Source organism: Fonsecaea multimorphosa (genome assembly GCF_000836435.1).
Source record: "Fonsecaea multimorphosa CBS 102226 unplaced genomic scaffold supercont1.3, whole genome shotgun sequence".
In the NCBI taxonomy this organism is placed as follows: Eukaryota; Fungi; Ascomycota; class Eurotiomycetes; order Chaetothyriales; family Herpotrichiellaceae; genus Fonsecaea; species Fonsecaea multimorphosa.
In genome coordinates this window covers 1,499,383-1,525,635 of record NW_015971637.1, presented here as the reverse complement: position 1 = coordinate 1,525,635, position 26,253 = coordinate 1,499,383, and the positions used below count along the sequence as shown (strand labels likewise).

At 52.8% G+C, this 26,253-nt stretch overlaps 7 protein-coding genes across 7 annotated transcripts; 3 read left to right on the top strand and 4 right to left on the bottom strand.

The window, feature by feature from the left end:
* Positions 1-922: 922 nt before the first annotated feature.
* Positions 923-2,348, bottom strand: Z520_02361 (uncharacterized protein; the record flags this gene model as incomplete). Its single annotated transcript, XM_016772875.1, has 2 exons — positions 923-2,263; positions 2,316-2,348. The coding sequence occupies 2 exons, from the start codon at positions 2,346-2,348 to the stop codon at positions 923-925; spliced, it is 1,374 nt and encodes a 457-aa protein (XP_016636345.1).
* Positions 2,349-4,964: 2,616 nt separating this feature from the next.
* On the top strand, positions 4,965-7,214 carry Z520_02360 (uncharacterized protein; the record flags this gene model as incomplete). The annotated part of the gene is made up of 1 exon (XM_016772874.1): positions 4,965-7,214. The coding sequence occupies one exon, from the start codon at positions 4,965-4,967 to the stop codon at positions 7,212-7,214; it is 2,250 nt and encodes a 749-aa protein (XP_016636344.1).
* Positions 7,215-7,854: 640 nt separating this feature from the next.
* Z520_02359 (uncharacterized protein) lies at positions 7,855-9,105 on the top strand (the record flags this gene model as incomplete). Its single annotated transcript, XM_016772873.1, has 2 exons — positions 7,855-8,506; positions 8,573-9,105. The coding sequence occupies 2 exons, from the start codon at positions 7,855-7,857 to the stop codon at positions 9,103-9,105; spliced, it is 1,185 nt and encodes a 394-aa protein (XP_016636343.1).
* Positions 9,106-10,223: 1,118 nt separating this feature from the next.
* On the top strand, positions 10,224-13,158 carry Z520_02358 (uncharacterized protein; the record flags this gene model as incomplete). Its single annotated transcript, XM_016772872.1, has 4 exons — positions 10,224-10,642; positions 10,724-11,738; positions 11,790-11,896; positions 11,946-13,158. The coding sequence occupies 4 exons, from the start codon at positions 10,224-10,226 to the stop codon at positions 13,156-13,158; spliced, it is 2,754 nt and encodes a 917-aa protein (XP_016636342.1).
* Positions 13,159-13,995: 837 nt separating this feature from the next.
* Positions 13,996-16,989, bottom strand: Z520_02357 (uncharacterized protein; the record flags this gene model as incomplete). The annotated part of the gene is made up of 1 exon (XM_016772871.1): positions 13,996-16,989. One exon carries the CDS (start codon positions 16,987-16,989, stop codon positions 13,996-13,998), a length of 2,994 nt encoding a protein of 997 aa, XP_016636341.1.
* A 1,365-nt stretch (positions 16,990-18,354) lies between these two features.
* Z520_02356 (uncharacterized protein) lies at positions 18,355-21,907 on the bottom strand (the record flags this gene model as incomplete). Its single annotated transcript, XM_016772870.1, has 4 exons — positions 18,355-19,907; positions 19,958-20,252; positions 20,309-21,706; positions 21,779-21,907. 4 exons carry the CDS (start codon positions 21,905-21,907, stop codon positions 18,355-18,357), a joined length of 3,375 nt encoding a protein of 1,124 aa, XP_016636340.1.
* Positions 21,908-24,403: 2,496 nt separating this feature from the next.
* Positions 24,404-26,024, bottom strand: Z520_02355 (uncharacterized protein; the record flags this gene model as incomplete). Its single annotated transcript, XM_016772869.1, has 2 exons — positions 24,404-25,326; positions 25,382-26,024. 2 exons carry the CDS (start codon positions 26,022-26,024, stop codon positions 24,404-24,406), a joined length of 1,566 nt encoding a protein of 521 aa, XP_016636339.1.
* Positions 26,025-26,253: the final 229 nt, after the last annotated feature.

Below are 26,253 nucleotides of genomic sequence, written 5' to 3'. Positions count from 1 at the left end.
TCGACGCAAAAGACAACCCTCGAAACGCGGTGCTCTCGATCCCGTTGAGACTGACCCCATACGATAGGGTCTGTCGGACGAACTAAAGCGGTTCTGACGGCGTGGGGGGCAGCTGTACAAAGGCTGAAACGATCTGCCACAATCAGCTGCTCAAAGCTCAACCCTTCGGAGCGTCTGTCTCAGCTAGCCCAGTCCGAGGAGCATCTATATAAGTCGGACTACCATTCCTCGAGGCTTGGCGGCTGGCATTTCCGCATCAGCCCGATAAGTACAAACATACGTGGGAACGAACCCCCTTGGGTACCCTCTAATCCGGCGCAGTTCAATGTACAATAGTAACGACTGAATGAAAGAAGAACATAGAGAAGAGATGGAGACAGTGATTGCATTTGCACACGCAAACGAACACGAATCGCGACCGCGTGGGTATATAATCCGACGACTTGCTTGCAATAGAAGTGGCAACCGTCTTAAGTCGTTCTCTTTTCCATGTCTGGGACTTCTCCCGTGCCTCGCTCTTCCTTGTACAAGAAATATATCAGCAAGATATCGAGGTCTAGATTCTTCCCCAGAAGACCCATGATCGACCTAGACCCTCATATCGAGCTGACCGTTTTCTTTTGGGCCCGCATAGGAGTGACCAGAGAATTCTCTGCTTCTGTTTCCTTTCAGACTCTGATGCCAATGCGAGTCTCGAATGGCTTCTGCAAGCGACCAACCGGCGCCGAACGTCGCGCCAATGCAAGGTCGTCTGAAGGGTACCTCTCAGTGGTTGAGATTGACGTAGAATACGTGCGACCGTGGCGAGGTCGTGTTCCCAACCGTGGATCCAGCGTTCTCAAGCTCTGTGATCAGACTTGGATAAGTACCGTTGTTTCAATTCTTGAAGGCGTTCCCAGATCTGGTTCAGAGAGACATCTCCTCAAGTCACAGTACTGGCATCCACAGCATCCGGTCCGACGTTCTCGCCCGAGTTTTCGGCCTTTGACTCGGTCTCGCCTTCGGTCTTGCCGTCCGCATCCACAAGAACAATGTCGCCGTCTTCGGTTGGCGACTGTGACTTCTGCTGCTTCTCACCCCCTCTTCTGCTCTCGTCGACTTGCATAGCATCCACATCGCTGCCATCCACAGCGTCCTTGAGCACAATTTCAAAATCATCTGAATCGGCCGCTGATCCAGGTCCACTTACCGACATTGCACTTGTAGCTGTAGAGCCCAAAGTATGAGTCTCTCCAGGGAGGACTGTTTGTGCATCGTTCGCATCTATGGCCCTTTCTTGTCCCTCTTCGCTTGGAGGGCTTCCAATGTGAATTTCCACGTCTTGACCATCGACTCTGCCCATATCCACAGAGCCCACGAGGTCAGGTCCGCGGGCGTGAGGCACCACGTCTCCTTCGTCACTGAGAGAATTCTCTTCCATCGTCCCGCTCACGTGCGCATCCGGAGGGTTTCGAGTCACAGGTACCACGCCAGCCTCTTGTTCCATACGGATCAACTCGCCTTGGGTAACTGCGCCATCTGGCCTTTCAGGGACTAACGAGTCTCCATCGCCCTGTGCTATTGGCAAGATGAGCGAGTCATCTAAGCCATCTGTGCTGGTGCTGGTGTTTGAATCTAGCGGGCCTGAATCTTCACCAGAATCCTCGCTACCATTGATCCCATTCCGCAGCCACGGTATTGGAGTCAGGAGCGCGCCACCGAGACTTTCATCACTGCCCAGTGAGTTGCTGTCGTAACCGTGGCGCACGTCTCCATTATTCCAAAGAATTCCTCCACCATCTCCATTGACACCATTCACCACAGGCGGAGTTTCGGAAAGCGGGAAGATATCTGCAGCGCTGCTAACGCTGACGACTCGATCCATGGCCCGCAGCCATGCAGGAAGAGTTTTGTAATGTTTGGTAGGGTATAGGATGAGTTCTGCCAACCGTTGTATTGTATGGGGTGGTCTTTCTGAAAATGATGATCGAAGCGTATGAGTTACGCTATTGAGGATTTGCAGCAGGAGGGTGGGAAGTTCATGGAGCGCGGTGACCTCAGCGTCTTGGGACTGAGGAAGTGAATCGGGCACATGGCTCGTAGAAGTTGCTGACGAGGTTGGGAAAGGCGGAACGGGTGGAAGAGTCCGCACGGGCGTCGAAGGTGCCTGCGGATTGGGATTGGCATCACCGATCTGCGTAGGCTGTGGTTGAGTGGGTGAGGAGGGAGCCGGTCGATTGATGGTGGGATATGGCCGTGGCATAGGAAATTCCGTATATACGATCTAGACATTGGGTGTCAACCTCTTGAAGACCAATATTCATGGAACGAATTACCTCGTTGAGTCGCTGAAGCAGTGGTTCGATCATGGCTGGCCATTTCTCACTGGCGCGAAGTAAGTCTCAAAATATCACCAAAGTTGAGCGTCAGAGGGAGCATACAAGTCCATCTCGCCATTGCTGGCCACATGTTGGAGGGTCTGCTCATCCAAGGCTGGTGGCACAAATCAGCGTTTCTGAAGGAAAATCTCGCGGATTGAAATGAATGTGTGGCGTCCGGGGATGCCAACACGAGCGAGAGCGCGGACATACCTAGAGACATATTCAAAGCTCAACATTCAAGGATCTGAAAGGATGTATCGAGAGGATAAGCGCCTGACGAGGCTGCTAGCAAATATGATCAAATCTGCGCAAAAGGCGGGTGTTTCTCCAGGTGGGCGAAGTAAATGGGCTAAAGAGGCGCGGAGCACGAGACTTTGGCGCAGCTAAGCGCCTGCGGGAGGTGCGTGCCCTCCTCGTATGGGCCCTTATGGGGACCTCGGGAGGTGTCCGGGCACCCGCCGGGGTCACCTTCAGTTTTGTTTCTCATCAACTCATCAACCCATCAACCCCCAAACCCCTTGCCGCCCCCGTCCTCCTCGGTCGCCCCTTGGTCCCCACCTGGGTTTCGGAAATATGTAAGTTTCTTGTTTAGGCACACCTATACTCGCTCTAGCGCCCCTTCGTCGTGTTGGCTGCAAGGTGATGAAAACCCAATGCAACGCCGTTATTAATATTCTGACCTGCTGCACAAGAGCAGCACGAGCAAGCACCAGCGCTCCAAGAAGGAAAGATTCCTCGGATTTGTGTGTCTGCCCGTCATTGTACTTTGTCGACACGGAAGATCAGTCATCAGGGCCGAAAAAAGTGCCGGCCAGGATGCCGCCTGCTTATTATTTAGGTCATATTTGTCAGGCACAATGTGTTCCAGCCGCGATTTTCTCTGCATGCCTACATACCTATGTAGGTAAGTACTTACTAGGTACCGAGTACAAGCAGGACAGTTGTGTCTTGCTTCTGGAGCGCTGTACCTGAACTGGAAGGTCAACTCGACAACGGGTTACGTGCAGAAGGGGAAATGTCCCGTCAGCGTCTCCAGAGTAAGATCTTACGAAGGCACAGTTTTGTGTTCGGGATATTGCAGCATAATGCATGGCCTTTCCTTCTGTTTGTACGATCCTACCCGTAGACTGAAGCCCCTCGGAAGCAGCATCGCTGAATTTTTGGAGGGAAACGGACCACTTGCTTGCTATCCACACAAGCAGTGCCTGGGTGTTGTATCTCTGCGTATCAGCTCAAATGCTCTCACACCACATTTTTCAAGCCCGCGACCTGTCGAGCGGCAGGACTAGACACCCGTACCAGTTGTGGTAGAGGACATGTGTGGCCGGGTCCTCGATACTAGGTAATATGTGGCTGCGAAACCTTGACATCAGGTTGACCTCGAAGGAAGCAAGGGGAGCGAGCGAGCCCGAGCCGACCCAACCTTTTGGTGCACAATCGTCGGTTGAGGTTGAGAATTGAGGGTTGTCGTCAGTGGCGAAAAACCTGCTGGCAACTGGTGCCCGGTCCCCGGCCCCTTCGATTCTATCCAATCCCTTTGACTGTGCCCGTTTTAGACGCCTTTGCTCGATTCAGTCTCCGTCAGGGTCGGGGGTTCTAAAACATATCAATCTGATCCAGCCTTCCTCCGGCTCCCTGAAACACGCCTCCCTTTGGATCCTTTCGGAGCAGCGGTTGACTTTCCGATCAATTTTCGAGGGTTTACCGTGCCCTCATACAGGCCAAGAACGGGAGAAAAGATTGCGGGAGTTGATCAAACTCTCCAAATGGCTGGCTCACTGGCTCGAGCCTCGGGCTGATGCTTGCGTGTGACGGAAAGAAACGCCTCCAGCTGCTTTTCCAGCGCTGACACAACGCCAGAAAGCCCCGGGAAGGCGGCAGGCTAGCCAGGGCGGGCGTAGACTCGAAGAATGTGGCTCACGCCTATCATGGGCGAGCCAGTCATCTCTGCCAGAGTTACCGAAGACGGGCCTCGATGGTCTCGATGGCTTCTGACCCTGGCACCCATGGCCCATCAAGCTTGCCCTGGGGCGTCCCTAGGTGCGCTCTTTGGCTTCCTCGAACTTTCTCCGTTGTCCTCGCTCGTTCACACTGGTTCTCAGGCGGCCATAGCCAAATCGGCTGTTGATCCAAGGGCAACCGCTCCCGCGCTCTGAACCTTTTCGCCCACACTGGGCCACATCCCCCCCTCCCTCAAAGCAAATCGCCATACACGGCTTGTCCCACTCTCCGACCGCGTGCTTCCAAGGTCGCTTCATCCTCGTCCCCTCTCCACAAGCTGATCCCTCCAATAATCGTCAGCATGCCTTTGTCCTGCTTCTCATTCTCGCTCTTGACCTTTGACCTTGCCTCTGTTGCAACGCATCGTGGCTTTGTTCCTTCACTAGCTCTTATTGTTCAGCTTCATTGGCATTCACTTCTTTTGTTCTAATTCTGTGTCATGACGCCGTCTGCCAGCTGCTGTCACTGCTGTGCAGCGAGCCGACTGTCCTTCACGCCTATCTTGCCTTGACGCCGCCTACTGAATCCTCGAAACACCAGGAATGACCCTTACAAACCCTATCACAATCTCCCCACCTTGACGCATTCCCTCTCCTCTGCGACATGGATCCGTTCAATATTCCCCCCGAAGGGCTTGTCCTAAGACGGGAACCCAAACACAACACACACAGTAAACAGACCAAAGAGCCCACCCAAGTGATCCGGTTGGACTTGGTTGAGTCCGTGACCAAGGACATCCTTCGATCTCTGAAAAACAACGAACAAGTTCGGCTCCGATGTGGAAAAAGACCAGTGGTGCAATTCGGCAAGAAAACGGTGACCCTAGAAAGCAGCATCGACCCATTTCCAACCGAGATATACTCCAAATCCGACGATGATACAGCGCCTCTATACTTCAGTGGCAAGTCAAGCCATAGACTCGAGGTCAAGAAAGCTGAAAAGGATACTGCAAAAGCGGACGAGGCCTTGGCTACACTTGAAAGCACCCTCAAATCTATACAAGAGGAACGAGCGTCGAATGAGACAAGCTTGAAAGAGGACCAGAAGCAGGGACTACGGAAAGATGTGAAGCCATCGCCATTATTGGGCCAGGGTTCTGCTTTGAGGAAAGATCATTTGTTGGGGCCCTTGAGTAGGTCTACGCCAGGAAGCCCTTTTCTAAGTGCCTCGTATTCTCCCCGACAGGGGCCTACCTCGGCCCCTTTGTCCTCTGGAATGTCGACGAAGGATCGAATACGACTCGATGCTATCCGCGTACCACTCGTACATCTTCTCGCTGTCCGGCCAATGACACCGAAAGCGATCTGTGATCAGTTGCGTGCAACCAAGGATGACATCGACAAACTACTCGATAAAGTGTCCTGGGAATCGAAAGTAGAGGATGGAAAAAGAGAGCTGAAAGAAAAAAGTTACCGTGAATTGGATGTCTGGAAATTCCAGTACCGGTCACAGGAGGACAGGCAAGCAGCCATTGACCATGCCATTCAAGCATATGACAGGATGAGAGTGGAGAAGAAAGACCCTCTCTGGCAGCTCTTACTTCCTGTAGAGGAGCGGGGGAAGGGCAAGATCTTGTCGAAGCTGAACTTTGACAAACCAGTATCCAGTCACGCCACCCCTAAGCCTGAGCGTCCAAATGAGGAAGGCAACGAGAGTAAGAATGAGGCGTCAGACCGAGATCATGGTAAGGCGCGAGCAAAGAAGGATAGAGAGGTGGGGGGTGTAGAAAAGGCACGCAAAGACAAGGCCTCGGCCAAGGGTGCAGTGAAGGGCGATCCCAGTGGTGCGGTCAAAGTCAAAGACAAGGATTCCTCACACTCGAAACCTGCCAAAACAGATACCAAATTCAAGTCCTCTGAACGCATCGAGGACTCCGATGAAGAGGCCGAAGCAGCGGATGTCGTCGCCAAGCCAAAGAAGCCCGTTTCAGGAACAACCAAGTCAACTTCCACAGTAAAGAGAAAAGCAGAACATGATCCTCTCAAATCAGCCAAGTCGCCTCTGACCACTTCCTCTCCCAAGAAGAATGCTCACAAATCGACGCTTTCAAGCTCATCGACATCCAGTGGTAGTAACAGCGCAAGTGATAAGCCTCGGTCTGCGGTCACAGGATCTTCCAAGTCGTTGAAGCCTCAGAACCACCAGAGGCTGGAAAGTTCGGCTTCTCGCATATCTCCACGGCCACGCCACGACAGTTCACCCCAGAAGCCATCACCACTTGGCTCGTCACCTCCCACCACTTCGACTGATTTAGACAACTCCAGCTCCAGCAAGGCATCAAATCATTCTTCGGCTCCGTCATCTCCACCCTCCAGCACCGACATGCCTCAAACGAAACAAGGCAACAAATACTCTCCAGTCATCTCGGACAAAAGTAGGAACGTTTCAAGGGGCAGAAGCCCTGGCCCGAACCCTGTGAAGCGCAAGGCTGCTCCCACAGAGGACGAACGTTCTGCAAAGCGGCAGCACCAGGACCAGACGTCGACTCCCAATCATTCAACCCCTTTGTCGAATGGTGTAACCGACCACCCTGCCCTGAAGCGCCCTGCTGGTCCGATCCGAACAGATTCTGAACGGTCATCTAGCCCCGAGAAACCAGGACCCAACAGGGACGATGTCATTGAGGAGGCGAGACGGTTTCAGAAGTATTATAAACGATACAAAGACCTATATGACAAGATATCACAAATGGACGCAAAGGAGCGTGACGAGAAGGACATGGGTGACCTGTGGAAGATGCACAAGCGGTTGAAGGAGATGAAGGCCGAGATTTGGGCGAATTGGGGTAAAGTTGAGAAGGTCGACGCGGCTGACCCTAACGAGGCTGTGAGAGCGATGCTTGCGGTTGCATAAGAAAAGTGCTTTATGATACCAAGGATATCGGAAACCGGATCTAAACATCTGCAAGGGAGACAAGGAGTTCATGGAACCTAAATTTGTGAGTACAGACGGCCTTTTATGATTCTACAACGATTTCAGACCCAGATAAGCCTGATCCTAAGAAATGAGATTTGCTACCTTTATGAGAATGGTGTTTGTCCGTTTGCCAGACGCTTTCGCCGATGATAAACCAGGAACCTTCACTCCCTGCTCAGATTCAATTCATATTTGGTCCTCGTCAGGAAGGTCTGGTAGAAACTTATCACAACTTGACTGACAACAGCCGAGTCGCTCTCTCAAGATGTTTCAAAAAGACTAAAAGTTCCTTCCCAACTGCCTCGACTGATCCCTTTCACCCGGTCCCTGCTTGGTAAGGATCGATCAACAGTCACTCCTTCTTCTGACCCTCTAGCTCGGATGACAATCTCAGATCGAGCATATAGTAGGCGTCGACTTCACTCCTCTCGCGCTTCCTCTCGTGGCCTTGGCGTGGTTGATGACTGAAAACACGACTGCATCCAGAGCCTCTTGACATCAGCTCTCAATCTCTGCTCACTTTTGCCTGAGCAAGACTCGCTGCCTTGTCCGCTACCTCTGCTCCTCTACACTCAAAATGGCCAGAGACAAATCACGAAAACACATGAATGGCAGGCGTCATTCAAGTGTTACTCCGCAAAAATCCCACAGCCTCACGCAAGACGTTGTTGATCTCACCAAAACCGATCCATGGGCTCACCAGGCCCGACGAGCACGATCTATCGCGCCTACCGCACCTGGCTCAGCTTCCAAGTCCAAGTTGACTCCACTATCACCAGCGTTCTCCGGGAGAAAGACCGTCGATGGTGGAGCGGCATCGCGTCTAACGACCACGATCGATGTCCCGCAAGATCCGAAGTCGAACCCCAGCTACATCTTTCAACAGTTGGCGTTGACGAAAAACCGTGCAAACACTCGACCTACCTTCTTCGGAGCACTAAGCCCAGATGATGGTGAAGCTTCAGGCAGGAGTGACGCCAGCGAACGTGACGGAACTCCCACTCCAGGCCACAAGGAGGTTAGGGATAAAGACAAGTCCAAGAAAAAGAGGAAGTCTAGCGAGGGGAATAAGAAGGATAAGCTGCAAGACAGGGGAAATGACAAGAGGCCGGCGGACACTGGCAAAAGTCAGCGTGACGGGGAAGAGGCTAGACAACGAGAGGACAAGAAGAAACGCAAGGATGAGAAGAAAAAGAAACCACTGTCAGGACCCACGGAGGTACAAGCAGGTACGAGGGCAAATCCCTTGATTTCCTGCCCTAATGGAAACACGAGGTAACTAACTTCTTCTCCAGTTGCCACAGCTGCCACAGCCGAGTCTCGGAAGCGTAAACGCGACAATGAAGAGGCGGAGGCCTTCAAACGCCGCGTCGAAGTCGAAGCTAATGCGGTCAAGAGACTTCGCGAAAGTCTTCCAAGCGTCCGCCTCAATCGCGTGTTCCGCAGACTTGAACGGGAGGAAGGCATGAAGCCGACCGAGATGGCTGTGCTGCTCATCACGGCTAGGGAGACGATCATCGACCTTGCGAGGCAGCAGGTCCTGCAAACCGAGAGAGCACAAAAGACTATTCAGGATGAGTTGTTGAGAGTACTGAAAGAACAAAATGAGAGGCTTGCCGAGCTGGAGGGAAAGACCAAATCCAGTGCCGCTCAGGTGTCAGCAGGACATGGTTCGGAGAAGGAGGTCGAGGTGATTGACGACACCTCTTCTTCTTCCTCTGACGACAGCAGCAGTGAGGAGGACAATGTGCAGAAGTCAGCTGGCGGGAAGAAAGCAAATAATTCTTCGCCACAGCAGAAACCTCTTGACAGATGCGCAACTCAGTAGGGATTGGAATTACCTTGGCCTGAAGCACAGTCTCTATTCCAAGGTGCCACTCGGCTACTAGTAATTGAGCACTCGAGCTGCCAGAGAATATGAACGCATGCGATGAAAGTACGGTTGAGTGGGTTATGTGCGGAATGTTGGACCAACAAACAGGCTGCAGCAGGAGAAGGCTTGACAGAGGACGCAAGGATTTGTGCTGATGCCGGCACGAGTTCTGTAAGGCAACAAGTAGTTGACAGCTCTGTCTCCGTGGTATTTGAGACACGATGCTTTACAATGTGAACCAGAAGGATTTGAAACCCACATGTTCCGAGGGGCTGATGGCTATAGACGGTTGAAATACGATGTCACCTTCTTTCTTGTCTGAAAAATTGGCATCCACCGAAGAGAAAGCAGCCTCTGCGTCAACAAGCTGTCCGTCAAAACATGGGGAAGTAGAGACGTAAATACCACTCGCGTGTTGTACTCGCAGGTGGATGTGCCTGGCAGCTGCGGAGCATGGAAAGCGCCTCGCGCCTCGGGGCTTGGGGCTCGCCTTGGCTGAACCGCCACCTCAGCCTCCACACAAATCCACCTCTGCTTGCCTCATGCACCTCATGTCTGGCGGTGCACACCCTGTGACTTGGCCGACAACCATGGCTCCCTGGCCTCTCTTGTGTTACAATCCTGACGGTGTTAAGGCTACCGGCCCAAAGCTTTCGACTCCCTGCAGCCAGGGCGAAACGACCTCCTCGTGTTCAAAGTCTCCCAGTTGTCCATCCCTCGAATGTGTGCATACTAGCTGCATCAGCATTAGCGGGAAAAGCCACTTCGGATACCATTGGAAGGGATATGATGGGCTCACTCGAATGACCAGGGGGAGCAACACGGTGGTAGTGCTGTCATACAACTATTGGTCTATCTCTCCGCTAGACGAGTAGCCCAGCAGTCAGCCTTGACGCCCGATTTCAATGCCTTCAGCGAGATCACTGAGAGCAAGAAGGTCATGTTTCAGGCTGCAGCTACATTTCCTGATCATTTCTCGTTCGGCGATATGTCCTCTTTCCTTCTCGTGGAGTTGCTTGTTGTCTTCAGTCAGCTTCTAATCCTCCAAATTCTGGGCAATTTTCCTGTGAATTATGGCGGCAGAGGCTTTTGGTTTGGCAGCTAGCGCTCTCTCTGTTGTTGGGCTCGCTGGACAACTCGCACAAGGCTCAATATTTCTCCATGGCTTTCTTAGAGACATCAGAGATGCACCAGCCGACATCAAATCCCTGTCCAGTGAGCTCCAGATCATCTCCTCGACCCTTACTACCATCCATCACTCGTACGACATTCAAGATGCCGATCTAGAGCAGGTTCTACGCCATAGTGAACAAGTTATCAATGGTCTATCGACAAAAGTTAAGACCATTGGGCTGGCTGACGATCTACCGGAATGGAAGAAAATCCGCCAACAGGTTAGGGCGGTTCTAAACCGCTCAGAATCGGCAAAGCATCTTCGCGCACTTGAAAGGTCCAAATCCGCACTTTTGCAATGCTGCACAAACGCCATAAGGTGAGTGAATACTTTGAGAGGACTTTGCAAGAGCCAGAGAACGCACCATGGTTTTCGTGCTCTGACAGCTGTGACATACAGAAAGAGCCAATCTGCCCAGGCAGGCGTCGCCGTTGATACTTACAATATCGTTCTAGACACTCAGGAGACGACAAATAGCAACAAGAGCACAATTACTGAAACACACAGGGCTGTTGTCGATGCCCGAAACAGTATTGTCGGCACCGGAAGGACTATCCTTGACACGCAGAAGACTGTCGGAGAAATCAGAGCAGACACGTCAAATATAGGCGAATCCAGTGTGCAGATCAAGCAGATCACCTCCGAAACCCGCACACTGGTGAATAGATTGACCGACGACACTTTACATGTGCGAGACGTAACCGAAAGGATCGAAGCTGCTTCGCGAGAGCTGCTTGCAAAGCCTCAGAATATCGCACCTGAACTGTTGCATGCCTTTACCAAGGAAGTCCCCAGGATGATGTCAAAAAGCGTCTGTCGGCAGCTCGAAAGGATGGTCAGAGAACAGGTCAACCAGAACGGCAGCGGCAACCACATGATTAATCCAAGGGACTGTGGCGTGGCCAGAATCAAAACTAGAACAGAAGACGAGAGTGTCTGTGGTGGACAACTATCGAGTTCCATTGAACAAGTTCCAGATCATCCGGCAGATCACTGGCGCTTAAAGTCGTCGACAACAACCAGGAGGCGCCCCTTTTCGAATTCTTTTGTGGGGACCTTGACGATCACTACCACGGTGAAGTCGTATATCCGGCAAAAAACTGATCGTTCTGGTCGAGATGAGAAACAGGAGCGTAGGACGACAGTCACTTTTCTGCCCGCGACTTGGCTCATGTCGAAAGGTGCTGTCCTGGCATACGATACCTGGAAACGCATCGAAGTTGGGCCTTGGCAAAATCCAGTTTACAGCTTGAAGACAGTCAACATTGTCCCATTGGGTTCTGAAATCTTCCGTGCTTGCCTCATCTCTGATTTAGCAAGTATGCGAACTTTATTCGACAACAGTCAGGCTTCGCCTTCTGATATGAGCCCGGATGGCCTAAATCTTCTTGGCTGGGTCGCTCTCGGGGCCTTCGTAAGTATCTGAAACTTTCTCATGTTGCTGCGCTAAATATCAGGATCACAGGTACGTATAAACCGAATCCAAAGAACAGACCTAATTGAGATAATTCAAATGGTCAACCTACTGATAAGCTTGGGGGTCGACGCTGGTGGACATGAGGTCGGCGGACTGTAAGTTGATGGCTAAAATTCTGATCGCACAATTAACCAGCAGTCACAGAAGCTCGCTCGAACTCCTGAGTTTGGTCTGGTTAGCCTCCGAACAGCTTGACGATAAATACAGCTTTCTCTTTAGCAAGTTGCTGCTCGGAGCGAAAACGGATCCTTTCACGCACGACGCATCCATGACTATGATCGTCTTGGACACATACTCGTGTAACCCAACTGCGGTAGAAGTCCTGCTCCATCAGACGGAATGGCCAATTTCGTGGCACCCTACCCACTTACTAATGTTATTACGGTTTGGCCGGGTGCCTGGGCCAGCCAGGTCATTTGTAATGCCCTGGGCTATGCTTGACGCTTCCAGCATTGAAGCTTCTCTTCAGGCTCAGTTAGGCATCATTCGATCTTTCTTAGCATCTAACGCCTTTCCCCCGCAGGAATTCCCACGTCTTGGGCAGCACGCTATTTCAGAGTTGATTCACTACGGAGGATTGGTGATTGCTTTACTGTCCGAGCATGATGATGGTGGCAGTGATCCGCCATGCCTGCATCGGTTGCGAAAATTGGGACTGGCTCGTACCTTCATGATCACGGCAATAGGGCTTCTCTTGGAATATTGGCGTCCTTATCTTGCAACAAGGGGCGAGCTCGACCCAATATCTATACACGCCCAACAGCATAACATGCGGACGATGCACATTTGGAGGATGGCATTGGAGAACACGTGCGGCAATGCCCAAGACACATATTCAGACACCCGTCCTGCTAATTATGGTACCGGAAGTACAGATTTTGTTTCAGCCGACGGCAGCCAAAAGGTCAACAATCTTGATGAGGATGAATGGGAGACTGAATATTCCGATGGATCAACGTCGGGCTGGGAAACTGAAGAGGAGTGGGAAGAAGGATATCTGTTAGACGCCGCAGTCGATCGGGTTTATCGGGATGCCGCGAATACCTTACCAACACGCATAAACCGTTGCACTCGGTGTGAATTCGCTTCAAATGGCGAAGCAGCTGGCGAAGAGGAGGGTGCTTGGGCAGATGGAATATCCACATTCTCGCCACTTTTTAGGCTTACCTCTTATTCAGGTATCTTGCCATCTGAGTGCAGCTTTGCTTATGATGAAGACTACTGGCAGCACGTTTACTCTTGGGTTGAGTCGGAGCAAAGCTACGGTTGTCTTTACCACGCGCGAGCGACAGATCAAGTACCGGAGACTCTCGCCAAAGCAGCAGATTTATTCATCGCCTCTTCCAAGGGTCGTTGATCGGCTCTCGACCTGTCATCTCCGTTTGCGTGGGCTGTCATCCAACAAGGCCCCCAGAAGAAAAGCAAAACCGAGAGACAAAACCATGAGCGGACGACATCAGGCCGTGGACCAAAAAATACAGCTGTGGAGAAGAAACAGTGAATCGGCTCGCAGAATCAGAATGGATTTTACCCCCTTTCCTGGAGCCCAATGGTCTGAACAGAATCCCCCTAGCCTGCGAGGAAGGAGCCCTGAGGTCGGTATGGGTAGAGGTTTGGAGCGTTTCTTATACGCCCAATTCGATTCTTGTCGCAAAATCATCCAACAGAACAGCAGATCACCACCCCGCACAGCAGTAGCAAAAGGAGCAGCAGCAGCAGCAGCAGGAGGAGGAGGACGAGGTGGTGGTGGTGGTGGCCAGGCAAGGGATTACACGATAGATATAGACACAGAACACTGGGTGTGAGAGGGAGGCAAGACGTACAAATACAGTTCCCAGCTAGCTAGCGTCGGATATTGTTCATAAAGCATCATTCTCAACCGGATAGATATACTATGGTATCAATCTCGTTTTCATACGGGTCATCATTTTCACATATTATTTTGTCGTCTCCTTCCTCGAAGGCGAGTTACTCCGTTTCGTGACCCAGCATCATTATCCCACGCCCACTAATATCTTCTCCCCCTCTTGCACAGAAACGTTTTTTTTTTCTCGAATCCGACAGACACTGTTCTGTTCTTTTTGCCCGAAGATCCCCCAATTTTGCATCGTCTCCTCTTCCCCACCGAGTCATTCCTGCCATCATCCCTGCGGGCCTACCTGGCTTCTTCTCCTATAGCTGGTGTGCTTACCGATCACGCCGTGAGCGTCCAATTGCCGCCCCAGACCTTCCCGCCCAAGGCGTTGATGTGGTCCAAGCCCGTGACGCTCAGAATCTTGCTCGCGGCATTATACGTCGCGTTGGCGATGTTGTGGCCGTTGACAGTCACAGAAGTGTTTGCGGGAGCGGTCTGCACGCCCAAGAAAGTGACGTTTGCGAGCGGGAGGTCTAGGCCGGTGTAGGAGCCCGAGACGGTCACGTTGAGACTCCATCTCCCGTTCCCGTTCCGCGAACCGGTCAGAGTGACCGTCTTGGTGGCGTTGGGGGTCAAACTCTCCCCGTCGTCCAGGTACAGAGATCCGCTGGCGGTGCCGTCCACGCCGGGCGCGACGATGATGCTCCACGAGGTGTTGCGCGCGTCGCGGGTCGTCAGGGCCATTTGTTGCGTGGCCAGGATGGAGCCGCCGCGGATGAAGACGGGGATGTGGCCCAGGGGGGCGGCGATGGTTGTGTTCTTGCTTGTGGGCACAGCGATGGGGGATTTGTTGTACCAGTCGTAGTAGGTGTCGGTTCCCTCGACGAGGCCCGGGAATACGCCGTCGACGGTGGTCGCGCCCTGCGTGAGCACCGGAGTCACCAGGATCGAGGGACCCAGGAAGAACTGCCGGTCTGCGTTGGCGAGGCTGGGGTCGTTGGGAAACTCCCACGGCAGTGCGCGCATGACGGTGTCGCCCCGTGTGTGCGCGTAGTAGAATAGTGTGTATATGTACGGAAGGAGTTGGAAGCGCACGTTCATGGCCGTCTTGGTCGCGTCAATCACAGAACTCCACACGTATGCCTCCTGGGAATTTGCGGAGAGGGTGTTGTGGTTGCGATAGAAGGGGAAGAACGCGGACAGCTGCATCCACCGATTGCACAGCTCTTCATCCGAATTGCCATTGAAGCCGCAAGTGTCGACGCCGAACATGGGGATGCCGAAGAGAGCGAACGACAGGGCCTGCGGGATGGAAAAGTACATGTACAGAAACTTGGAAGTGTTGTCACCGCCCCAGTGGCCTGCCACAGTCCCAGACCCCGGAAATGTCGACCGGCCGATGACAAAGGGTCGCTTGTTGGGGATCGCTGCTAAAAGGGCGGCATACGTGGCTTGGAGGATTTGGTGGCCGAAGAGGTTGTGGACGTCGTATTCTTGGATGCCGTTGTGGTGCGTGGCGTTGGGAGACACGGCGTGCACCGCGAGATCGTGGTTTCCTTGGGCGTTATTGATCACGTAGGGCGGATAGTTGACATTGCGTTGTCCGGCTGTTGGTGTTGAGCGCAGGTAGCTGGTTGTTGTCGATGAGGACGAACTTGAGCTTGAGCCTGACGTCGTTGTTGGGGTGGCTTGAGCTTGAGAGGCTGAAGAAGCCGACGCAGCTTCCGTGGCATTGGTCAGATTGAAGCCTTCTGGATATTCGTAGATGACGTTGCCGGGTTCACCAGGAAGCCCAAAGCCTGGATGCACTGGGTTCAGCGTGAGGTTGCCGGTACCGCAGCTTCCAACGCAAAAAGAGGATACTTCGCTCATGTCGATCCAAGCACCGTCGACGGGAAGTTTTTGATGCCAAGTGACAATCTGATTCTTCCACCACGCTCGGGCGGCTGGTTGGAGCCAGTCTGGAAAGACGGTATAGCCGGGCCAGACCTCGCCAATGTAGAGTGACCCATCTGGGTTCAGGAGGAAAGAATTGGTGGCATTGCCGTCGTTGAATGGCTGGTATGCATCACTTGCATTGGTAGGGTCGGGAACATAGATGGCAGAATCAATGATGGGGACATAATGCTGGCCTTTGTTGTGGAGACGTTGGAGAAAGGCCGTCCCGTCCGAGTAGTTGAAGCGGATCGGGTCGTTGTCGAAATCTCGGTATTGAAACATGTAGTCAATGTCGTTCCAGATTGTTTCAAGCGGAATACCAAAGCGTGCGTAGTTGTCGACAACCGCTTCCGTGACGGACCAGTTTTGATAGCCCCAGCGGCACTGGTGGAAACCAAATCCCCAGTAGTTTTGCAGCATTGGCATGCCAATGACACTGAGATATTGATGTGTCACGTCCGGCTGCGTCGGCCCAGAGAAGAAGTACAAGTCGATGCTGCCTCCCAAAGTTCTCCATGTCACGTTGTTGGCTCCCAAGAGGACTTCCATTCCGTGAGCATTGCGAAGATATACACCGTGGGTGTAGGAAGTATAGTTGCTTGTAGCGTTGGTCGTGTCGAGCTGCTCAGTCACCAGGGTTGTACTGTTGTCGCTACCGACCTCGAAATACTTGGTTTGGAGATAGAATGGGTGACTCCCATACAAGTTTTGGTCGATCGAATCACCAATATCGGCGGCATAAATTGTGCGGGTGAGGTTGTTGCCCAGTCTCAAACCATGAATAACCTCCCCAAGGCCGTAGAGATTGTAATTCTGTTGCTGGTGAGTGACAAGCTCGATGAATTGGTTCTCAAAGACCAGTTTTGTCCCTGTCGTCGAAAACAGCACGTCTCCAGTGCTGTTGCGAGTTACGTTAAACCAAAATCCCGTGGTGTTTGAGTTGGCCCAGGAGAATGTCAAGTCGCTTGTGGTCACTGCTCCACCACTCGGGCTCCCCGCAGGAACATAGTCGGTCGAGAGAAGATACCAGCTCTGGTTCTGGGAGGTTACATGGGAAGGCCGAATGTTGACGTGGAGCCGGGACGAGGTCTGATACTCGACCGTCAAGTCCAAGTCATGGATGTCAGTCCCGTAGACATTGCAGGCAGTGCCAGCAAGAGTCAAATGAGCCGTTAATCCCGTTGAAGACGTGCTCACTCCCGCGGCCGTGTAACCAGGACATTTCACCTGGGCATCGGCCGCAGTAGGGTCGTCGATGTTAGCGAGAAGAGTGACGCCATAGTCAGCACTCGCTGGGACAGTGAACTCAGCCTTGACGCTGGTCGCTGTGGAAGACTGAGCTGCGGCAAGGCAAGGAGCAAGAAGCAGGATTGGAAACACAGGTGTCGACCTCATCTTGCAGTCTTCCTCGACAGGCAGTGACTGCTGAAGACACGATCCGAGGCTGTGAAGACGAAATTGACAGTGGCTAAAGCATGTCCACGGGATGGGGAGGAGCACAGGGTTTTATCATGAAGCAACGCGGCCTATGCTGATGGCAGTGGGAAACTTACAGAGAGGGCACCAGTAGGATGGACTGCGGTGGCTACGGCACCAGGACAATTACCAGGTAGATTGATGAATTTGACAACCCTCCCGTCGTCAGTGGCGTCCTCGTGCACCGCGCCCTTACCACCAGCAAGCAGCCTTCTATCCTCGCCATGTAACCTCTACAAAGGCAAAGAGCCAGTTGGATATTTCCCCGCGGGGCACTCAGACCCTGTTTTGGGAAGCTCTAGGGCAGCTGGTGGGTGTGTACAAAGCGACCCATGTCTTCTCCATGGGGTACCATTTCCAGGTCCCGAGGGCGGGTAGGCTCAGGTGACGTGATGGTCGAATGGAGACTTTGCATGTTGCGGAGATGAAGGGAGCTTGTAGTGAAGAAAGAGGCAATGGTGACGGTTTTCAGCGGCGACAAGGTGACGAGTCAAGAAGATCTAGCGACGCCAGGAACAAGCTTCTCCACACGAACTCCACAAAGCTTGGCCCGACTGGCTCCTGCTCGAGCCTGCGCCTTGCGGAATGTGAGCGGACGGACAAGATGACAAAAGAGCATCACACCGACACCACACATTACACCGAGCAATATTCCGAAAGCAACCTCTGGAGCCATGGTTTCTCTTTTGGGGGCTACCTGTTGAGTTCTGATTTGCGATTTGTGTCTGCTTGTGCTTGTGCTTGGTTCATCCTCCCTGTTGAAAACACAATCATACAATGCTACATAGGGGTATCCATCTTTCCGATCCCGCGAGTCTCTTCAACCCTCCGTGCCAGCAAACAATCAAAAGCTCCCATGTCAAGACCCAAGCCCTCGAAAGCTCCAGCACAGGCTCAACAGTTAGCTCTCTTTGAGTCCTGGTCCCTCCCCAGCGAAAGACCAACGCCGCCAGCTAACAATATGAATCTTACTTACTTTGTACTCTCGACACATAGAATGACCTTCCAAGTCCAATGTTATTGCAGGCCCAAATTTCAATTCCCGCCCTCGCCTGAAGGTGTTGTGGAAGGAAGACAAAACGGTGGTGGTTGAATGCAAAGGCCTCCGCCAAATTCGCACCCAGGTTGACACGGGTTGGGAAACAATGTCCGCCAATGATTAATTGATTACAAGAAAAGTCGATATCCACCCCTTTGAACCCAATCCTCCAAACCTCGGGTCGAATCTTGTTGCCCTCTTCTGCGGAACAGGAAATCGACATGTCTAAAGCGCAACTGGCTCATTCATCGATAGTCGCCGTCCGTCGGAGCTCGACGTCGACGGAAGAAATCTTGGACTTTCTTAACGGCTCCGGACCTTCCGCTATGATGCGTCGGCCCCTGCTCCTGGTCGTATGCTTCTGTGAACTTGCGGTTGTTTTTGACCAGGACTCCCCGACCTTGGCGCCCTTGTTGCATTGACGGCCGCCCACTTGGTTGCACAACTTCGGGATATGCCATCATTTGTGCCATAGGCTCACTCTGTTGACGTTGATGTACGTTCTGGCCCTGCGGAGCATAGACGGCAGTTCCGCCATAGACATCATTCATGGCCTGTGTTGGGGCGACTCGCGGTGCCTGATATTGGGATTGCGGTGGTCGTGAGAAGTTGTTGTACTTGGCCGGCCTGGACCCGTCATACTGTCCATCTGTGTTCGCAATCTGTTGATTGATCTGTTCCTGGCTGGTAGCGGGTCGACCAGAAGCCGGTGGACCAAACCGTTCGGTTTGCGGGGTGCCCGGTTTGGATGAATATTCGTCCTTTGCACCCCCCATCAGACCTTTGAACGACATCGAACTAGGAATAAGTGAAAAACGTCGTACCGGCTTCTCCGTTTGCGCCTGATTCTCCATGTCCGTGCTCCTCTTCTTGCCCAATCCAAATGAGAAAGATCGCTTCGACTCTGTAGACATGCGAGGTTGTGCATCGGAGGAGTACTCTTTCATGCTGGTAGGCGGGTACTTCCGTCCATTCTTTTGTCGGTCGGCGTCCTTTTTCGCTACTGAATTCGATCTGCCAAAGAGTCGCTCTCCGAGCCCACTCAACGTACTCGATCGCCGGTGATGGGCGGATTTTTGTGGTTGTTGCGAGCTAGGCGGTGGCATGGGCGTCGTCATCGGTTGTCCAATGGAGTTCTGGGCACCAGACTGTGGCAGAGGACCAGAAATGTTGTAGCCTCGACTGCTCTTGGTTGGTTGCGTCACACGACCCTGGACGTTCGTTGCAGCAACTGTCGGAGCCACCGGCTGACCATAAGATCCCCGCGAGGGAAGACGAAGGTCGGATCTGGTGTTAACTGGCCCACTTGCGGACGTAATTGATCCTTGGGTGCTAGGCCTAGTCACGTATTGGTTCGTCGGTACTGGAGCTGTGCCAAAAGCACTGGTTGAGTCCGATACCGATCTCGGAATCTCTCGAACAGGACGTGGAGGCGGCATCTTCTGTTGCGAAGCGATTGGCACTCTTTCTCGAGCAGTCTCGGTGGGCGGATCCTGAGGTAGCGGTTTCGACAACGATATTGGCTGCATGGGCGCAACAAATTGAGTTGCTTCTCGAGTGGGATTGACTGCTGGTCCTGTTGCTGCAGCAGTTTGTCCACGAACCGTATGGGTCTGAGGAGGGACATATTCCGGCTGCAGGGTATGACGGGTTCGCCGCGAACCAGTGGAGTCCTCGTCGCCTTCGTGCAATAGTCCTTCTGGCGAGCGCGCGATCGCGCCAGGAGAAGCTCGGGGATGTTTCGCTGGCACTTCACGTACCGACGCGCTTCTGTTGACGGCGGGCCGTTCCTCGTCTTCTGCACAGGGTTATTCATGTAACAAATCAACAACATAAAGAATAACTTACCAGCTCGGACACTATCGTGAGGAATATCGGCGACATTGGTGGTGCTGCTAGTCATATCAGACACCACGTGTTGGTACTCACTGAGCCAGCTGTGTCGGGCGACCTCGAATAAGTCGGCCCGCTTTCGAGGATCGGGTACTAGAATGCGGCGAAGAAGATCTCGCGCATGGGGAGTGACATATTCCGGGAACGTTAATGGAGTGGTGGTTATGTACTTGTAGAGGAGATTGATGTTGTCACCTTCAGGATTTGCAGGATCGTCGTCGAAGGGTAAGTACCCAGCCAGCATAGCGTACTTGAAAAGGAGTCAGCATCGCAGACTAAACGGACTTCACGGTTTCAAGTACTCACCAAAATGACCCCGCAACTCCAGACATCAACCTTCCTGCCGGTGTAGAGGGAGTCACTAACTACCAATTCAGGGGCTGCATAGCAAGGGCTGCCACAGCTGGTCTGCATCAAGTCGCCTCTTCTCATTCCGCGGGCGTCCAGTCGATCGAGTTTGAACTTCCTGATAAACTCCTTGTTACCCAGGTTGTACACAATCTCGTCAGACAGCTCGTCCTTTGGGTCGAAGGTGTTTGCGAATCCAAAGTCGGTGATGATGATGTTACGATTCTGGTCAAGAAGGAGATTTTCCAACTTCAGGTCACGGTGGACAATGCCTTTTTTGTGAAGGTAGCCGACTCCAGAAACAAGCTGCGCGAACAGCCTCCTGGCTGCGGGATCTTTGAGATACCGGTTATTCAAGATGTAGTCGAAAAGCTCGCCCCCTGAAGCATATTCCAAAATGATGCCAATGTGTCGTTCTGTCTCGACCATTTCATGGAGGCGGACGATGTTGGGATGCGCCAGATCCCGCAAGATGGAAATTTCGCGATAGATTTTGGGAAGTCGTGTCGGGTTCGAAGCCACTGTCTCTCTCCTAATGAGCTTGATCGCCACTTGAGTGCTACCGTCTTTTTTCCAGCCCAATTTGACCTTGCCAAATTCACCTTCACCAAGCGTCTGGCCAAGTACGTAGTCCCCGAATTGGACGTCCTTGCGGCGAGATGACTTGGAGTAGTCTTGCCGACGAGCCGGTCCTGGTGGAGGGAGAATATCATCGTCAAGTTCAGGGACGTTTCGAGCATCTGGATTCATGGGTTGAGCTTCGGCAACTCTTTCTTGTGCTCTTTCGATATCTTCCTGTGGATCAGACACGACCACTCTGTTGATGACATCGCTATACTCGCGTGCCAGCGAAGCGGCGGTGTTAGGGTGCATGGTTGCTTCGGATCGGCTTTGGGTGGGCGCAATGTGTGCACCTCGTTCTCGTGTGCTTGCGGCACGGTGTGGGCCGTCGGGACTGGCAGGACCCTTTCGTCGGCTACGTGCAGCAGACGCAGCGGCCGTTGCTGTATCATCCCGTGACCTATCTCGTGTTTCTTCATTGTAATCTCCGACCCGATTCTGAACCCGACCAGACTGCGAATCTGTTGCGTTGTGTCTCACCTGCCGTGTTGCAGCTACTCTTGCTTCCAATGGGGCAGTTGAGGGAGCTACAGGGGCGCGTGGAGAACCCTGCTGCTGAGAAGACGTCCTAGGAGGAGGAATTGGCGCGCCGTCATATTGATCATGGGCAGTAGATTGATTGCGAATGTGATAAGGAAACGTCGTGGCTGGGATATCGTAGGAGGCAGTGGTGATAGGAGTGTGATCTTCATGAGAAGTGTAGTTCAGACCATCGTCGTCTTGCGAGGGATAATACTATGGAGGACGAGAGTTAGCATCATCCCAGGGTACCTCTGTCGACATCGGGATCGGGCGCACTGGACTTACAGGTTGATTAGTGTAATAACGCCGAGAATCTGCGCCATGTTGGTGTTCGTAGTGAAGACTTTCAGGTTGTGAATACGCAGCGCTTGACATATGTTGCCGGTATTGACCTGCGGCCATGTCCATAGACATCCTTCAACCACCCAGAGTCGTGGCCTCAACCACGCACCCACACCCTAAATAGCCAGGTTCAGGATACTTCAGATGCAAAGTTCGAGCGGAGGTTGTCTGGAGGATGCAGGAACGTGTTGTAATGGAGGATTGTACACTAAATTGAATAAGAAGGTTAGCACCTTTCCCTGAGCTGCAGACTCAGCCTGCTCACCGAGGCACCGATCCAACTCATTCAGAAGCGCGAATTATTAGGAGGACAGCGCAGTGTGGAGGACGTAACGACAAAGACTTGTTCTGAGATTGGAGGTTCACTGTTGGCACCAGTGAAGTAGGGAGCTAGCGTTCGAGTGTCCAAAAAGGACAACAAACTCTAGGCGAAGTGTTAAGGACGAACGCCGAGCCTGCGACGTCTGCAACAAGGAGAAGGAAGGCCAGTCGACCGAATGTCAACAGAGAGGGAACGAAGTTAGGCAAGGCACAAGCAGGACCGCAGTCATTATCGCGGGTGTAGCAGGTCTATCGAAATCGGCGACGTGAGGTGAGGTGAGGGTAGGGTAGGGTAGAATCTAGGTAGGCGCTCAAGGAGGTGGGTTATTGTGACTGGCCAGCAGAAAGGACAGGCGGTGAGGCAGACAAGGAGAGTCGTATGTTGTTGTTAATTTTTTGGTTCTAGGGATCGACTGAAAAGCACGGTGCTGTTGTTTGGTGGGAGAAGTGCGGCAGAACAGATTGTGAGTTGTTGTGGTTGACCGGTGAGAAGACGGACAACGCAGCATCCCAGTACCAGTGCTGGTCCAGCAGCCACGCAGCGCACCTCGCTTGTCCACCCAAAACCCCCCAAAAGGGTGGCCGGAAAATTGGCAACGCTAGCCAGCAAGCGATTTCTTGTGAATCACGACCTGGCTTGCTAGGGCTGTTGCCCTGTACCGAACATCTACTTGGTACTCTGGACTTAAAACCTCGTATTAAGCTGCTATTCTCCTGCCTGATATGTACTTGTTCATGCTCCAACTATGTCTGCTTCCTCCATAATTTCAGGCGCTGTAGGAGAACACAGTGCATTTCCTAGTCGTAGGGATGATGCCTTACGGTCTCAAGAATCCACCCACATTAAGCATGAATGAACCACACGGACCAGCCTCATGTGAATGAGAGCATTGTGCATCTCCGTGTCTCTGACCATACCTGTGCCTGCGCTTGCTGGGCAAAGTGACTCTGGATAGCTAGCTTTCTCTTCTCAATTCCAACCAGATAAACTGTTTGGCATAAGGAACTCTTTCTCAAACCCGCAGCCTTCCCCAGTTATGAAATGGCACTTGACATTGACGCCGAGAATAGGGGCCCCCAGCCAGATCCACTCAATCTCAAATCAACAATCACCAAATCCTATCCGGTACACGTGAACACAACTGATCATCGCGTCAACGGCGTCGAACCACCTCATGGTCGTCCCCTTCTTCCTGTGTAATTATTGATGAGGCTTTTCCCTAACAGGAGTTATTTCAGGCACAGCATTGCAGAAATGGGCGGGATCATGGTGTTGGGTTTTCGGGTCCTCCCAGTTAACTTGATTTCCTCTAGCGAAATTCATTTGCGCGAGGATCTCCAAACGCGAGTCTCTGCTGCGCGTCAATGGGCGGCACAAAGCCCATGTGCCCAGAGGTGTGACTCGTGATTTGCCTGGGGTGTGTGGGCGAACCACGGAGCCTTGGAGCCACCTAGAGTGGCTCAGTTAGGCAGGCTCAGCCAACCACGCGTCGGCCACGACTGTTAGTCTGTTACCGGCGCTGGTTGCTCTCTCTGTGGGCTTTAGTGACGCTGGCCAGAACAAACTCCTTCTGGGGCGTTCCCCGTCGGAGCCAATACAGTTACGCCACGCCTATAAGCCCCGAAGCTCCAATCCCCCAAAGTTTCCCGGCAGGTTCCACCCCCATTGAGCCTCGAGATCGACGCATGTGAACATTGCAGCGCATCAGCGCCGTTGCTTCTGTGCATAATGCAAGTCTAGTTCATGCAGCGAAGACAATTTCGACGTTGTTGGACGGTGGACTCAAAGACTCGGACACGACTGGCATCATGGCATGTCAACAACAATGTCCAACTCCCAGGCAATGCTTGAAGCACGGCTGAAGTTTACCGGCAGCAGCGGCAACCCAAAGTGACGAAATGGCGGTCAAGTTGTCGGGTCGAGTCGAAAGGCGCAGTGTCTCCGTTTCAGCCACTTTCGCCCGGCAGATGTCGTGCATGCAATCTGCGATCCATGCTGAACCCAGTCCAAGAAGGAGAAAAAGCGAACCGTAGGTACCTAGCGAGCTAGGCACATGGCAGACTGCGACCCGCGCAGATAGTTGGCGTGATCTCATTTGTCTGCAAGTTGGGCAATAATGGGCACGAGCCTGTTTCATCCAGCTTGAAACATTCTTGCACTCATCTTCAAGAATGTCAAAAGTGACCCCCAATATCTACCGCCAATCGCCTCATGAAACGTCAAAATACAGGTATGTGTTCCGTTTATCACTTCTCCCGCACATGCTGTCCCTGCAGTGTTGAACCCAAAGGTTCACCAATACCCGAAGGATAAGAAGGCGGCGCATTGGCTGCATTGCCATAACTTTCGACTCCATACCCCGGCTGGCTTGCGCCGCTTTGCGCCGCTCCTGGGTAGGAGGATTCATAATAATCGTTCCGCTTTTCGTCGGGTATATACGCTTCAGCTGGCACAACTCCCCCATCACCTGAGCCGACCACGAGTTGCTGCCCGTTTGGCATCCGGCCGACCACCATGCCTTTGGCCACGGACTTGATTACTGCTCGGCGGGATACTCCCATCGCATCGATGTAGACAAGACCCACGTTCTTGACACCACCAGCCAGACCTTGGGCGATGGTGCCGGCCTCCTTGCCGTACTTGTGGCTGACTACATTGGTCGCCGCTGCCGAGCTAGAGGCTAAGAGGTTGCGGCCAGCCTGATCGATGCCATCAGCAATGGTAGAGAAAGCAATCATGGACTTGTTGAGGATGCCAGGTTTGTAATCCTTCCCCGGCTCTTTTTTGGACTTCTCCCCTTTTCGAGCGAGCGAAGCCCCGAAGTTCTGGGCATATCTACCCAGTTGACCGACCGTCTTCGCGCTGAGGCCAACGGCACCCTGGGTAAAGGAGTGGATTTGACGAATGCGCGCGTGGGTGGCAGGTGAGAATGTAATAGGCTTGGGATTGGGCTGGGTGCCCTTTTGGAATGAATCTGCCCCTGATGACATCTTATTAGCCAAGTAAGTGGAACTCGTCACAATGAGCCTCGAGGCGGTCGCAGAGCCTTGCACGACTCGCGACTTTGCGTAAGCAGGATGTTTCGATATGGCGAGATAATCTTCGGAAACGTTGTCGACTCGGATCTGGTTGCCTTGCCCTTCGACGGGCAGCTGTATCTGAACAGGAGCTGCGTCAACCAGTCAGTATCGGCCGAAGACAAGAGAAGGAGGCTTTGCACGTACTTTTTGATCCCGGCCTGACCGCTGCCTCCTCTACCAGAGTATAGTTATCTTGCAGCTCGCCGATTACGCTTCCATTCTCCTCGTCAATAAGCACAATTTGCCCATGTTGCTGAGAACGGTCCTTTTCTGGCTTCGCAGTTCCGACATAACCCTCGCCTGGTCGATAATTGCTCGGATCGTAGCGCTCAAATCCCGGAGGTGTGCTGTGTACTCGCTCGAGGAAGGCGGTACATTGGGCAAGAATGGTCTCAAATGTGTCTATGTCGTCTTGGGTCACTTTGCCCGGCCCACTCCCTATGGAAGGGAATTGCAGCCGGATGAAGGCGCCTGCATCGGGTCCCAGATCCCAGCGAGGTATCAGGTAACTGCTGGGAGGTTTGTGATAGATCTGGGTGGTGGCAGGCAGAGGGAGGTCTAGTTCAGGGGGCAGGTGGAGGTGGAGGTAGAAGTCTTCTTCGGGCGCCGCGCTGGTTGGTTCGGTGGTTGACAAGTCGGCAAATGGTGATGCAGTCGGCACCATCAGCAGCGACAAAGTCTGAGGGCCTGATGTTGTGATCAGATGTTCCTCTCCATTCTGGACGGAGAATGCAGCGATGTTGTTAACGCTATAGAGCACCTGCGGCTCAGAATGACCAGCAGACATGATTGCCAATGCAAAAAGATACCTACTCGGAAGCGCTCACTGGGCAAGAAGGAAGAGGGGCAGTAAGTCTTTTTGCGCACGGCGAGGGAAAACTGGAAGACAAGATAAAAGGAACAAACCTCAAGGTCACGATGCTGGGCGGCTATCGCAGATTCTTAATATATCCATGCCTTGGACTCGAATGCTGGGCATCATCGGTTGTCGCCAGTTGAATGGATGACTGGGTGAA